The sequence below is a fragment of the Pelodiscus sinensis genome, chromosome 5 (assembly GCF_049634645.1).
Source record: "Pelodiscus sinensis isolate JC-2024 chromosome 5, ASM4963464v1, whole genome shotgun sequence".
Classification (NCBI taxonomy): Eukaryota; Metazoa; Chordata; order Testudines; family Trionychidae; genus Pelodiscus; species Pelodiscus sinensis.
In genome coordinates, this window is record NC_134715.1 from 69,232,855 (window position 1) to 69,249,058 (window position 16,204).

The 16,204-nt window shown below is 39.2% G+C and overlaps 1 protein-coding gene across 2 annotated transcripts in view; it reads right to left on the reverse strand.

Moving 5' to 3' along the window:
• Positions 1 to 13,637: 13,637 nt before the first annotated feature.
• The window catches only part of GLRA3 (glycine receptor alpha 3), a 141,105-nt gene continuing 138,538 nt past the window's right edge, over positions 13,638 to 16,204 (reverse strand). For both annotated transcript variants that reach the window (XM_075930226.1, XM_075930225.1), the window contains one exon: positions 13,638 to 14,162. In XM_075930226.1, coding sequence (XP_075786341.1) covers positions 13,893 to 14,162 — 270 coding nt within the window. In that variant the 3' untranslated portion in view covers positions 13,638 to 13,892. The remainder of the gene's footprint in view (positions 14,163 to 16,204) is intronic.

Here is a 16,204-nt window from a genome sequence, read left to right on the forward strand (position 1 = left end):
CTTCCACTTACCCCTCCCTAGCCCCCCTTCCTGATGTAAAAAATAAAGGACACGTGTGTTCAAAAATAGAAACTCTCTTTAGTGAACAAAACTCAGGGAGACTGGGAAAAGGAAGTGGGAGAGGGGAAGAGAGAAGGTGGGAGAGGGGAGGGCAAATAAAATGATCAGGGGTTTGGAACAGGTCCCTTATGAAGAGAGGCTAAAGAGACTGGGACTTTTCAGCTTAGAAAAGAGGAGACTGAGCGGGGATATGATAGAGGTCTATAAAAGCATGAGTGGTGTGGAGAGGGTGCATAAAGAAAAGTTCTTCATTAGTTCCCATAATAGAAGGACTAAAGGACACCAAATGAAATGAATGGGTAGCGGGCTTCAAACTAACAACAGAAAGTTCTTCTTCACAAAGCAAATAGTCAACCTGTGGAACTCCTTGCTGCAGGAGTCTGTGAAGGTTAGAATTATAACAGAGTTTAAAGAGAAGTGAGATAAAGTGATGGAGGTTGGGTCCATGGAGTGCTATTAGCCAGGGGGTAGAAATGGTGTCCCTGGCCTCTGTTTGTGGCAGGCTGGAGATGGATGGCACGAGACAAATGGCTTGGTCATTGTCTTCGGTCCATCCCCTCCAGGTACCTACTGTTGGCCGCTGTCGGCAGACAGGCTACTGGGCTAGATGGACCTTTGGTCTGACCCAGTACAGCCATTCTAAGCTCAGGGCTCAGGGTCGGGGGTCTCAGTGGACCACCTTGATTTTCATGCCAACCTGCTCCTGGGTGACCAGGCTGGCAGCTATCCTGCCCTAGACGGCCACTTTCCTGTGCCTAGTGCAGAGGTCGTGGATGAGGTCCACGATGTCCACACTAGACCAGGCGGGTGCCCGCCTCTTGCGGACCCGGGCAGGCTCCTCTTCCCAGGAGCCGTCAGCCTGGTCCCGGGAAGAGGCGGAGGGCTGGGTGGCAGCGGGTGGCTGGCTCGTGCCGTGCCAGGTGCAGGGTCTGCTGGCTGGGTGCTGGCAGGCTTGCACCTGGCACGGGCACCGTAGCCAGCCCATGGCCCTTTAAGGGCTCTGGGGCCGGGAAGGTGGCAGAAGAGTTTCCCTGGTGGTGCCCAGAGTGGCTAGCCTCCCACTAGTTCGAATTAAGTGGCTACACAGCCCTTAATTCGAACTAGTTAATTCGAACTAGGCGTTAGTCCTCGTAGAATGAGGTTTACCTAGTTCGAATTAAGTTCGAACTAGCGATTTGTATGTGTAGCGCCTATCAAAGTTAATTTGAACTAACGTCTGTTCGTTCGAATTAACTTTGTAGTGTAGACATACCCTAAGTAATTTTAACTTTATTCTTTCCCTATTTTAGGCTCTGATCTTATCTCAATAGAGCTCACTATGTTAGATGTCCAATAGCTACTAAAATTGTTGGTGAAAACTGAAACAAGAAGTCATTTAAAACTTCTGCCATTTCTACATTTTCTGTTATTCCTTCCTCCCAAATAGAGTAGCAGGCCTACCCTGTCCTTGGTCTTCCTCTTGCTTATAACGTATTTGTAGAATGTTTTCCTGTTACCCTCTGGCTATGTCTGCACTGCAGGCTTTTTGTGCAAGAACTGGTGTTCTTGTGCAAAAACACTGCATGCACATTCTTACACAAATAAGTTTACAGTAAATTGTCAGAAAAGAGGGCTTCTTGCACAAGAGTTATTTCTCTCACCTTGCACAAGAGTTCTTGTGCAAGAAAGCAGTGTGGAAGGGCTAAAATGACCATCAGAGCTTTCTTGCACAAGAGAGCATCCACATTGCCATGGATGCTCTTGCACAAAAGCACATCTTTTGCACAAAAGCACATGGCAGTATGGGCACGCTCTTGTGCAAGACCTTTTGCGCAAGAACTCTTACGCAAAACAGTTCTTGCGCAAGAAGCCTGCAGTGTAGACATAGCCTCAATGTCTCTAGCTAGTTTAATTGGGTTTTGTGCCTTAACCTTTCTATGTTTGTCCTTACATGCTTGTTTGTTTATATTTATCCTTTATAATTTGATCTAGTTTTTTCAGGACTTTCTTTTTGAGTTTCAGATAATTGAAGATCTCCTTGCCATACTACTTATCTTTCCTACACAGCAGGATAGTTTGCTTTTGTGCACCTAATAATGGCTCCTTTCAAAAACTGCCAATACTCTTGAATTGTGTGTCCTCCTAAACTTGTTTCTGATGGGATCTTACCTACAAACTCCTATAGTTTGGTAAAGTCTGCCTTCTTAATCCAATGCCATTAATTCATTGTTTTCCCTCTTCCCATTCTTTAGAATCATGAACACTTTCACCCAAGCTGCCTCCCATTTTCATATTCTCAACCAGTTCTTCCCTTTTTGACAAAATCAATTCTAGAACAGCCTCTCCCATAGTTGCTTTCTCCATCTTCTGAAATTAAACAAAATAAAACACCAGTTTCCAGTGTATTCCAAGGACTTGTTGGATAAACTGCATCCTGCTTTTCCTAATGGACATCTACATAGGCTCTGTTTTTTCTGACTAGCCAGACAAAAGGCCAAACACTTAATGCGTGGTGAAGTCATTCTGATGTCACTTTAACTTGTTTTACTTTATGTAATCTAGTGGAGTTACACTAATGTAAGTTATCACATGATTTTTAAAACAATTCCTTCAATGCTATCAGACCTGTAGAAGTCTCAGAGGGGTAGCTGTGCTAGTCTGTAACTTATAGAAGCATAGGACTGGAAGGGACCTCAAGAGGCCATCGAGTCCAGCCCCCCGCCCTCAACTTGAAGAAACTTAAAAAACAAGTGGTCCTGTAGAGCGTTAAAGATTAACAAAAGAATATCAATAGCATCATGAGCTTTTGTAGGCACAACCCACTTCTTCAGACCTATAGAATGTGTTATGAACATATATTTGTATGGAGTTGAGGCTCAATGCAATGTTGGATGGTGCTCTTCATAATGGGTCAGGTTTTTATTATAGTCCAGCTCTTCTGGCTTGTTAGGCTACTTCACACTACACATTTATTTCGGAATAAGCAATTCCAGAAGAAATATTCTTAAATAGCTTATTTTGAAATAGCACATCTGCACAGCAAATGCTCATCAAAATAGCACGTAGCTATTTTGAAATAGAATATCCACACTGATTGGATGCTAAATTGCATTTAAGGTCACCCAGAACCACTTCAGTCAGGGCATCAGGACATAATTCACTTCCTGTGGCGGCTGCTTGCAGCTATCTGAGGTTCTTGCTTAAAGGGACCCCCCCCTGCACAGCAGTGTCTCAGGCTTTTTTCCCTTTGCTTACCTCCTCTTTCCTTGCTTCTCTGGTTGGCCTTGTGGACACCTCACCAATCTTGCTATGGAACCAGAGCTGCCTCTGGGCATTTGACGGCTATTGCAGCTTGTGCTGCACCCCATGCAGTAGTTTCTGCAGGCTGCCTTCCAGGCCCTGCAGAAACTCAATTCTCTGATCATTTTGGAGACCCTCATCAGCTCTCTGCGGGCACAGCTCATGCTGCTGGATCCTGCCCATCCTCCCCTTAACCCATGCACCGCCGCTTCTGGTGTCTGGACACCAGTATTGACTGGTGGGATCAGACCAGATTGTTACGGAGCGGTGGGACAAACAGCAATGGCTTCAAAATTTTCAAATGAGGAAGGAAACCTTTCTGGAGCTCTTTGAGTGTCTTGCCTCTGCCCCCAGGTGACAGGACATCCACATGTGACCCGCCATCCCCCTCCAGAAGTGGGTCACCATAGCCCTGTGCAAATTTACCATGACAGATAGCTAGCGATTGGTCAGGAACCAGTTTGATGTGGAGTGATCAATCATTGGGGCCATGCTCATGCAGGTATGGCATTCTCAGGCCATTGTCCCAGGAGCGGGTTGGACTGCTGGAATGGGTTTCCTAGGGAAACGGGTGGTGGTGGGTGGTGATGGTGCAAGCCCCCTCCCTAGGAGGTTTTTCAGTCCCAGCTTCATAAAGCCCTGCTGGGGGATGGGGTAAGTGGGGGATTGCTCCTACTGTGGGAGTGAGGGGGGTTGGGCTTGGGGTCCTCCAGAGGGCCCTGGCAACCCTGTGATTCTCTGTTTGTTTATCTCCTTCTACAGGTGGTGAGGGCCATCAACTCTGTCCTGCTGCACAGGGTCATCAATCTTGGCAACATCAACCCCATCATTGCTGGCTTTGCCAACACGGGCTTCTCCAATTGAGGGGGGGCTACTGATGGCACCCACATCTGCATCTGGACCCCTGATCACTGGGCATCTGTGTATATTAACTGGAAGGGGTGCTTTTCGATGGTCCTGCAGGCCATCTTGGACCACCACAGCCACTTTACAGATATATACTTTGAATGGTCAGGAAGGGGCACGATGCTCACATCTTCTGCAACTCAAGCATGTTCAAGAAGCTGCACACCAGAACTTTTTTCCCAGACTGCACCATCAGGGTCGGGCATGTGGACATGCCTATGTGCATGGTGGAGGACGCAGCCTACAAGTATCCTGCATGCGGTTGGGGGGTCATGGGTTGGCTGGGCTTCTCTCCATGCCATGCACATGCTGTGTCCAGCAGTGGTGGCATCCCACAGGAAGAGGACTTGTATCTCTGCCCACTGGAGGAGAGGAGGGAAGGGTGTCGTGGAGAGGTCTGGGTGAGTGGCAGATTCTCTTGTGCCTCACCGAGCTGTCCCCAGGAGTGGATACTGCTCTGAGAGTGTGGGTATGCCCATGTGTGTGTGTTTGTTTGTGTCTCCATGTCCCCCTCCTCCTTCTAGCGGTGGTTTGTGGAGGGAGGGTGTCATCAGTATGACAGGCCTCTCCAGACACCCCATGGCCAATAGCACAAGAGTCCTCTGGTGCAGCTTGCTGGAACTGTGTGCCCTGGACTATCGCTCTACATATTCTCATGTGCACAGGCTGCTGGGTGATCCTCAGGATGCAAAGGCCAAATGAGGAGCACCTCCAGCCTGTGTGTGCAAGGAACATGATGACATTCACCTGATCTGGCTTCCCCGGCCTTGGAGGATGCCTGGGGCATGTTCAGAACATGGAGTACCGGCTTTAGGGTCAGGAGGGTGACCTCATGCAGCTCCTCCTATTCCTCCTCCTCCATGTCTCTGTTCCCTGGGAAGATGATGATGGGTGTTTTGAGCCTTGAGTCCACTTCTGGGAGCGAGATGAACTCCCTCCTCCCTTCCCCCATCCAGGATACATTTTATGTCCTCAAAGTAAGAACAGGTGTGGGGCTCTGCCCTGGAGTGGGACCTGTGCTCTTGAACTCTGGCATATACCTGGTGGAGCTCTTTAACTTTCATCCACACCTGCTCCTGAGTGCAGATGTGCCCCTGGGTGGCCAGGCTCTCAGCCACGTGGCCATAGATGCTGGTGTTTCTGCATCTGATGCAGAGATCCTGGAGGTTGGTCTCATTGCTCCAAATCTCAATAAGATCCAAGATCTCCTCACCAGACCAGGAAGGTGTGTCTCTCTTTCGGCCCTGGACAGGCTCCTGAGAGCTGTCTGACTGCTCCCTAGGAGCAGTGAAGGGCTGGGTGGAAGCAATGGAGTCACTCATTTTGCCAGAATCCTAGGCACTGACAGCTCCTGGTGGTCAGGGCTGTCAGAGCCTCCTGTCTGCCACAAGCTTTAAGGGCTTCAGGGGAAGGGGAGGACTATAGAGTTTGGCTGAACGTAGACAAAGAGACCAGCAGGGCACCATGAGAAGGGCTGGAGGCTAGGGTTGCCAGATGATTTCAACAAAAATACCGGACACACTTGACATTACATCACAATCTACATTACATCTTATATAGAAAATACTGGACATTTATATTTTCTCAATTTGTTTCCCTAACAGAAAGCTCACATACTGGACTGTCCAATTCAAAACCGGACACCTGGAAATCCTACTGGAGGCTCCTTATTTCGAAATAACTGCAGCTGCCCTGCCTACACAGGCACTATTTCAAAATGGCTATTTTGGAAGAGGTGTTATTCCTCATGGAATAAGGTTTACAAATGCTGAAATAAGCTGCCTGTTATTTTGAAATTATTTCAAAATAACGGAATTGCTGTGTAGACACTCTCATAGTTATTTTGGAAAAACTGACGTTATTCCGAAATACCTATGCAAACGTATGCACAGCATTCTGAAATAATATTGCTGTGTAGACTCACATTTAAACCTTGATCCAAATCTCTCTGACTTCAGTGAGAGACTCCCTGTTACTTGAATGCGATTTGGAACAAGCATATAGTAATGATAGGGTTTAAATGGTGAGGACAGGCACATAGGTCCATTACAGGATTTTTGTTTGTGTTTTAGTACTAACAAAATAAATTTGGTGAAATGCTTCATTTTATCAATTGATATAATTTAACAAGTTAAATATATCTTAAAATTAATTTAAAAATCCTGACTGTTTTCACTGAATTAGACTGTCTGGTTCAAATATGATGTCCGAGAAGAAATTTCCAAATTCTTTTGGAGATTTTTTTTGCTTGTCTTTCTCACAACCTCAATACATTATTACAAGAATTGTGCTTCTGTTTACTGATGACTCAGTTGTTTTAGTGTCTGAAGAATCCTGTATTTTGAAACGAGTAAACTTCAAGTGGTTTACGTTAAACAGGAAGTGTCTTTTATCACTATAATATCAGTTCACAGCAATATTGCATTACAGAAGTAGAAATAATGTTGGAGCCTGTTAGGTGGTAATAATAATGAGAGATATAGTTCTTTTAAAATACAAATAAGTGTGTTAGTGCAAATTATTCACTTGAGACTGCAGGTTGGGTCTTTAGGTTCAAATGCTGGGGTCTGCTGCATGAATCAAACAGAACTGATATCTGAACACATCAGGTAGTATTCTGAAAAAATTTAGCTTTATTTTTTAGAACAAAATATCCACAATTACTTGAATACCATAAACTTCACATGTTTTGACATCCCTCTCTGCAGAGAATGTTAACTTTACTGTTGAATATAAGGTACTGTAATACAGTAAAAAGGAATTTAATCAGCCATGCATGTTACTTTTTATAGACTTTTACTAAAAAGAAATAATTCTAAATGAAAAATGCCATTGTCTGTTTAGACAGAATTCACAGGAAGATATGTTTAAAAATCACAGACAAGTAATTCTTACACTGTCATATTAATATATATTGATTTAGGCTCTTAAAAAGCTTGGATCACTATCACACAAGCTATTGTATATAATACAATTTTATGTTGAAAGCTTATGGCACAATTTCTTCATATACAGCTCACAATTACATATCCATGGAATGTCAATATTTACTTTAGTCCATTTATCTATAACTTCATTCTATTATACATTTTAAAATGCAAACTTAAGAAATATTTCTTGCATATTTCATAACGATGAAAGTGAAGAAGTGCAATAATATTCAAGCATGTCAAGAATGCAGTATCAACCAACACTCTTCTAGCATTACACCCAGTACTTCTAGCAATCTAACCTGCTTTCACAAGCCTTCCAAACTGATCATATTTCAGGAACTACTATATGCAACGTGTTGCCTGAGGGCAGCATTTCTATAACCACTGCAAAATGAAAAGACCTATTTGCTGCTAACAAGCAGTTTAATTTGGATTTTGAAATATTTTTCTTTTGTATATATTTTCATTAGCCTTTTCTAAAAAAGTTATACTTGTTCTCTTATAAATAACAATGTGGCATCTTCTATAGTACGATGCAGACAAAAATACTTTATTCATTTACAGGGGTATTCTAAGAATTCATTAGATTGTTCAACAATTTAGAGATGTAAGGATAAATTCTGCTCTGTTAGGTCAGATCAACTCGCACAACAGTCTACAGGAGAGCAGAATTTATACCTAAATGACTAATAAGTGCATCACTTTGTGCATCTGACAAGTTTAATTGGGCTTGGTTTTATGAACGTATTTTCATCTAATACAAAATTATTGCTGGAAAGAATACTTTTGAATCCTAGGGTTAAGGAAGACTTTTTCCTTTCCCTATTCTAAAATGTGTATGAGTTTTATTTTTTAATCTTAATCTTAGTTTCACCTACATTATCAAACCGTCATTCTGGAATTCACTAGGAGACAAAGTGAAAGCATTTCTTCAACCCTGCAATCTAAAGTGCATATATGAATTGCTTAAACAGAAGCATATCTAGGGTTTTAAATCAGACTTCTCATAAAGGAGCCTAAAATAAAAGTGCTTTAAAAATTGCAAAAGAGAGAAGCAGAGTGCTAAGCGAGCTCAAATATGTCAAAGAGTATTCAGAAAGAGATTATATACAGCTGATCCAGGACAAAAGAAAAAAATCTTATGACTTCCACCAATCCATTAAAGCAACTGGTGCCTGCCACCAAAATTCCTTGAAGTTGTAATATAGTTATAGCAATAAGCTAGTTTAAATCTGCCTTTGAATGGGTAACATATAAATAAAAATAACTATATATGTTTTTTCTTTTGCCCCTCTCCTCCCACCATCTTAGAAACATCAGGAAATACTAAACACTAGTTATGTCATGTTTTCTGATTGGCAGCCATCATTAAAACCAGCATGAGATTTGTATTGTTTAGGTTTCACTTGCACCAATCTTTTCCATTGAACCATGCTCTAAGATGCTACATGAAGGAATTTAATTATGAGGAAGGCCCTACTTCATTTGCAATAGTGCAGATCCTGCTAGGCTTCCATGGCAATTTGATTTTAATTAGCTTACTTTGCACAGTCCAGCAGTGCTAATAACATTTAAAAGACTAAAGGTAATGGGATGTGGTTTCTAAAGCAGGTGTTTAAAACTTTTAATCTTCTGCATTTTATATTGTACTAGTCAGTTTTTGAAATTGTCATATAATTACACCAAAATATCTGGTTTATATATTAATAAAATAGGCACAATATACTTGAGTGTTTTATGTGATTCCAACAATTTTTTCCTAAAATAGGTCTAATCTGTTTTTTTCCTAATTACCACATTTTTCCAGATTACCACTATTCATAAATGTCCATTATTAATCTTTCATGGCTTGTCCATAGATCAGTGGCAATTATTTTGAGGATCATCCTGTGATAATTAGTACTTTCACTGTGAGTTAGCTGCTAAAATTGAGGATGCCTGTTGCTGTTGAATGCAATATGATCTCATGGCACTTCCTCCCATTTTCTTTCAAAAATGTAGGGCTTTAGGTTTAACAGGTGGTGTGGTCTGGAAACTCCAGTCTTCAAATCCCTGAAGAAAAGTTCTGTATCCTGTGGTAACCACCTAAGGAGCAAAATCCTTCTCCCACATTGCTTCCTGTCATCGTTCACCCTTTGCCTTCATGCTCTGGGGCCATGCAGCCAGAGGCTCCTCTTTTTGCAATTCTGCCTTATCCTTCTTCCTCTGGGGAAGGAAGAAGGCACAGAAGGGGAACTAGTGCAAGTGGAGCAGCATAAACTCTTTTACTTCTTCATGGGAATCTGCCACTTAAGAGGTAACTATATAAGGTACAGCTACTAGTCTAAGGTCAGTAGTTTGCCCCAAAGACACTGCATCTCAAATACATAGTGGAGATCCTGTAGTACTCTGGATCATGAGTACTACAGGATCACTACTTCCTTTTCTTTTATACCTGCACTGATTCTATGACAATGGATTTCTTTCTACTTGTGTAACCAGTACGGCAGATTGGATCCCAAATATTACTCTTATGCATTACTTTGGTCTTCTAACTCTTTTTTAAGTTACAGACCACAACCATATAAAGCAAGAGTACACAAACTGACTTGGAAATAGTGTGGGAGAAAGATATAATGATTACTTTTGGCCAGTTTGTGATAACCCATGCCTATTTATATCCCTGTGCAGCTATACAAAAAAAACCCTTCCCTCCTTGAGGGTATGTCTACACTACAGAGTTTTTTTTTTCCTTTTTTTTTGAAAAATGGCAGTTTTTTTTTAAAAAAAACCCTTCAATTACATCCACACTGCAGTGGCATTCTTTCGAAAGAAAATCGAAAGAACAGAGGGATTTTCCCAACATTGAGGAAGATCTATGAGGAAGTAGCCTTTTTCCAAATATGCTGATTCATCAAACCTGAAATTTTTCATGGGAATGAAACAGTTTCTTATTTCAAAAAATTCTCATTTCCCTCTGAAATATATCAACAAAACATTTACATTTTTAGAAAGGAAAAGTTCCAGTTTCACTATAGGAACCCTTGAAATCATCAAAATGTTTCAATTGACTGAACTGATTTAAAAAAAATTACTGTGGAGGATTGTTTCTTGAAAATTTGTCAGCATTCATTTGTCACTATTCAATTATGAAATTGTAAAAAATTGTATGCTAGGAAATCAGTTTGTTAGAACCTGTCAGGAATCTCCTCCATTCTCTTCCTCTAATCTTTGCCCTACTGCCCATGCGTTTGGCATAAATATACCAAACTGTTCCTTATGCAGTTTCTTCCAACTTTGGTGTGTCCAATGTGGGTGTCAGATAAGGGTGCTGTGCTGTTTGTTACCTCCTCTCCATAGCCCACCCTGGCATTGTATCATTATAAAAAGAATCAATTTTAAGACTAGGATCTTCCTAGCTTATAAGTCTCTGACTCTGAGATATCATTCCTAGATGTTTGTGGCTGGTTGGCATGCTTGCTGGTGTTTTGGACTCTTTCCATAGGCACTAATGGGTAGCTGGTATTTTGCGGTGTGAGACCACTTAAAATCTTACTTGAGAAGTCTGGCATCCTATTCTATAATTTTTACATTCAATAGAGTATAACTGTTTTGAATGAAGTTTCAGCTGCAAACTGCTGACTTGCTACAGTGTCTTTTTGCTGAAATAAACATTTTTGGATGATTAAAAAGGTCTCTGTTATGTAGGCAACTGTTACCATAAGGATCTCAGAAAAAAATCGAGAGTTGTCTGTGGATGAAATCTTGATCCCATTGATTTCAGTGTAGCAAGATTGCACTCCAGTTGGGAAAAAAAAATCATAACCTCTTGCTGGTTGATTTTTTAGTAATTATAAAATAAATCACTGTAGCTTGTCCCTTCTGTCACAACCATTTCTGTTCTTAGTACCATTACTAAAGCAAATACATTCCAGAAATATTCCAATAACACATTTTCTCCTGTTTTAAAAAATATAACAAATATACACAACTATACATATATAAATTTAGAAATACTTTCCAGTCCTCTAGGGTATATGTTCTCTTTGATGCGTGGCTTCTATTAGTATCAATGTAACACACTGCTTATCGACACATATTAATATGTATAATTTTAATCTATTAAGGATCTCTTAAAAGCAATCATGCTGAAAATTTATGGGATTACAGTGTATACACACTGTGCTGTTAATGTGATTACCATACAGTGGTTGTAGAAACAACATTTTACACTGAGTTTCCCACACAGATCCCAGTCACTTGAGGGGGACAGAGGGCATTAATGGATAATTATTGATTGTAATTTGCTTGTCTCTATTCATTCTGTACCTCCACATAATTTGGTCACATACTGCCTAACCCATTTTGTATCTTTCTCTCAACACTGTTTGTCTGAATACCTATTTTGTAAATCTCCTACTATTGAATGTTTAATTTTGTAATTTGTATTATTCAACTGTGTTCAAGTATCTCCAAAGTCAACTTGTGCATGTGTAGCCATAATATCTTGCCTCTTGGGACTATGCAATCTGGATGAGAGGTTCCGCGGGTGCAAATAGGTGTAACTCTAGGACTCTAGGAACTGTGTTTGTTCCTGCTCAGGATGTGGCCCAGTACATTTAATGTACTGTTTCATCCAGAGTTCCTTCACTGGTGTTGAAGTGTAAAGTAATTGTTTTAAAACGGAAAGAGAAAAGAACAAAGCCAAACATGAAAAATTGCATAATACTTATGAATGCCTCATGTGTCATGATAATGGTCCCAATCCACCTACTCTTGAAATTAATGGAATTCTTTACCACTGAATACAATGGGAGCAGAAATGGGTAGCAAATCTTTCCAGTATGTAATAGCTTGCAGGAGACAAAAAACACTTGGCCAGCTTCTCAGTCTCAGGTATATAATACATATATACACACAGAGGCACATATGAATTAACGAATTCAATTTTTTTGGATAGGATATATACATGTCTGTGCAAATGGTATAACATATGACTCCAACCCAAAATAGGACCATGCTCAAAAATGAAGAGGGTTATGCAATAGTTTTCTGAGACAATTTAGCACAACCAGATTGTCATTCTTTTAAAAATCCCCTAGCTAATCCTCAGACAAAACCAATGTTGTGTTCTAATCTTCAATGCAAGGATATGTTGCTATGACTAGTTCTCACACAATATGCCTCTAGTAACATCACAGATGTTTGCCTCCAGAAGTTTTGCTTTTGTGTATGCACTTTGAGCAGTAACAACCCAAATATTATATATGTGCTCAGAACAAAGGAACTTTTCAATAATAAATTGCCTTCACCATTGGATTTCATTACAAGTTCAAAGCATCAAGTATCTTCTTATCTGTTAGCTGTCTGTAGATTTCCACATGTTAGAACAATTTTTTTTGCCCTTAATTAGAAAACAATGTCAACATTATTTACTGAAAGTAATTTTTTTAAAATGAGATAAAATAATCTACCATATAATAATTATAAGAAGCACTTAATACAATATATGTGATTCTACATAGAAAAAATTTGCTTCAACAGTTTCAGTTGCTTCTCCTAACTTTTATTGTGAAGTGCAGTAAAAATAAAAGATCATCCTGATATATTTTTAATATTTTCTAAGATGCAGAAAATTTTCTGCCAGTTTCTAAATATAATGTTAGAATCTGCTCATTGAATAATTCATTAAAATTAAGAGAAGACTGATCTGATAATCTCAAATTTCACTGATGATAATGGAAGATAAATGTTGCAATAGTCAGCTTCAAAAACATCCATAAAAATTACTTTTATCGTAGTCTCTAACTTTTCCTTTTTTAATGTCAGTTTTCAAGAACTTTGAAATAAATGTCTACCTGGTTTGTTTCTCCACATTCTGTGGTTTCTGAACAGTTACCTGATGAGAAAAACATCTTTTAATCTTTTATATTTTTATTTCAGTTTATCCAGAGGTGACTATGTCATTAAATGTACTTAGGGGCAGCAATCCTTCAAAAACAGTAACTTGTTCCTATACTGATATGCACAGTATAAGAAATTATAGCTAGTGTTTCAGGTCCATCTGGGCAATAGATATTTGGTGCTACTTTGAGCATTACATTATCATGTTTTTTTTAAGATCTAGGCGAACCATAATCCTTTGATGAACTGTCTTCTATGAGTAATTTTTTTATAGAAAGAACTTCGTAATATAATTTAAATGTGCTCTGTACTCATTACAAAATCCATTTTTGTTAAACTAAGAAAATGTGATTGAGTTCTAAAACTCAGATCAGTTCTTCATTACTAATGTGTAAACTTTAAAGGAGAATTAGAAATCTGAATCTAATCTGTTACTCTGGAAGTCATCTATGCTAGACCCATTTTGTAATACCTTTTAAAAATACAATTGAATTAAAAAATTGTAAGGAACTTTAAAGAATACTGTACAATTAGACCATAATGCAAAACTATGTATAAACACGTTGGCAGTATAGCTGTAGTATAGTGTTGTGATTTTACTGTGAAAAAGTTGATTGTTTAGTATGCAGTAGAAACTTAGTAATAGCAGATAAAGCTTCATTGGGTGTCATTCTTCATCAGTTCAATAGTGACTTTGCATAGCAAGTCAAATGGGATCTTTTTCTTTTTGCCTTTTAACTATCCCAGTGAGCATCTGTATACACATTTGTAAAGGAAAACCTCCTGCTGAACATGCCAGCCAAAACAGTATGTATAGAAGCCTTAATCTTGTTATTGGTGAATGTCCTCATGCCTAATGATTTTGTAGATAACCCAATAAAAAATGTTGAAAATGAGAAAGGCTAATGGGAAGCAAGCTCTGGAAATGGTATCAATTTTCTTGGCTCGGTCAACAAATACCTTCCTCATTTCATCGTGGCTTTTTGGTACAGCTTGAATGGGATTATTTGGCCCCTTTGGAGTCACGCCATCTTTTGCTTGCAGACACGGCCCCATTCCATAGGCTGTAAAACTGAATCGACTTTCTCTTACCTCATCGTCCTGTTGCAAGAAAAGAAAGACAATTCTTCAGTTACATAGATCCTCAACTGCTGAAAATGCAGTTCTGTATCCTTATTTCAGTGGATTCTTTAACATACTACTTTAACTTTTCTGGATGTCATTTTTATTCCAGTGATGTTAAAGGCAAAATTCCCATTGATTTCAATGAGGCTGGGATTACACTAAATGGATACTTTAAAATACATAAATCTATTCAACTTCCATTACTTCTAAGGATCTGAGAAAGGACAAATTATCAGTTTACTCTGTTCTTTCCCACTTACAGAACAGTTATGTGCTCTTCAATCAGCAAAAGCCTGCATTACTCTTTCAGTGAGGGATTTAATCTTTTGCACTATACATAGTGCCTAAAGGTCAGGGCCCCATTGTGCTATCATAATATATATAACATGTTGACATCAATTAAGTTAGTGGGATGTCTGTCTGCTTGAATTAGTCTTATTTTACATCTTTTTCTAAAGTTCCAGATAGATTCAACAAATAAAAATAATTCTTTTCTAAAATGTAGCTAAAATGTTATAAGTAGAGAAGGCTAAGGCACTTGGATCATAGCTAATGGCCATATTCTGTGCAGTTTCTCCACTGTGTATCCAGAAGAAAGTCCACTGATGTCTTAAATTTACTTACGTATGAGTGAAAATTGAATTTGTTCCTAACCTACAGTGAATGGACAGAAGAGTTATTTACATGGTATAGGGATGTAATACATGACCAAAGACAGTGTTTCTTAAACTTTTTAAAACTGAGGAACACCAAACAATTTATTTTAATGAGAAACACGAAGGATTTTTTGTTGAGCAGAGAAGAAAAAAAATGTCACGGGGAAAAGAGTCGGGGAGGGGGGAGGGGAGTTATTGAGGGGAAAAAAAGGGTCAAGGGAAAGTTATTGAGCCAAAAAAAAAGTCACCTGCCCCTTTAAGGGTAGCCATTTTGAGTTCTGTTGTTCTCCACAGCACACCTCCAACTGCCTTGCGGCACACCAGTGGGCCACGGAACACAGTTTAAGAAACACTGACCAAAGATGTGGTTTTCATTTTGTGAGCATGGTTTGCATCACTACTTACCCAATTATGGGTACCAAGTAGGGAGAAATGCACAAGCTCAAATTTACTGCTGTAACTTATTCTGCTGGTGCAAACATAGATGTACAAATTGTACACAGGAACTGAGACAATGTGAAAAACCAACAAAGTATATCCAAAAACTCCTTTAGTTTCAAACGATGGTGTTTCTCCTCCAATACATAGCCTACTGAAGAATAATCCAAGGACTTTTGAATTACTTTTAAACTCTATTTTTTGATCTTATATGATCTAGTTTAAGTGCCATATTACTATATTCTTTTAAGATATCTGAAGCGCAACAAAGTACAAAAATGATTCACATTGGATTTCTCAAATAATTATGTAGTCCAAGGAAGCTGTTGCCTTAACAGAATAGAAGAATATAAAGTTATACATCAGATTGGGAAAGGAACTGATATGTTTCCTACAAACTAATCAAAAGTGGCCCAACCAACCAAACTAAAGCTTTTGTTTTGAAAATGTCAAAATTGATTGTTTTTAAAATTTCAAATCTTAATCAAAATATTTTTTTTTCAAAATATGTCTGTCAAAAGCTTTCCTTTCCTGTGAATAATGTTGGTGTCAACAAATCGCTGTATTCTGGAAAAACAAAACCATTCAGTTAAATTGAAAAGTTTAGGCTGAGAGTAACCTAAGAGATTAAAAAAATCTCTGCAATAGAATCAGCAGATAGAGCTGTTTGTGGATGAATCCAGCCAAAGTCCTACAATGCTGGTATCAGTGGTTGCCATTCAATGGAAATGTTTTTTTTAACTTTATTATTGCAATCCTATACGCTTATTCACAGTTCTCTCTGTTTAGCAACACTTCTGTATCGGGTTTATTGCAATTGCTAATGCACTGTAGTAATTTAAAAAAATGGAAAATTAACATGAAAGCAAGAAAACAGCAGTAGATTAATAAAACAAGAAATATAAAATGATAGCAAGGTGAAAT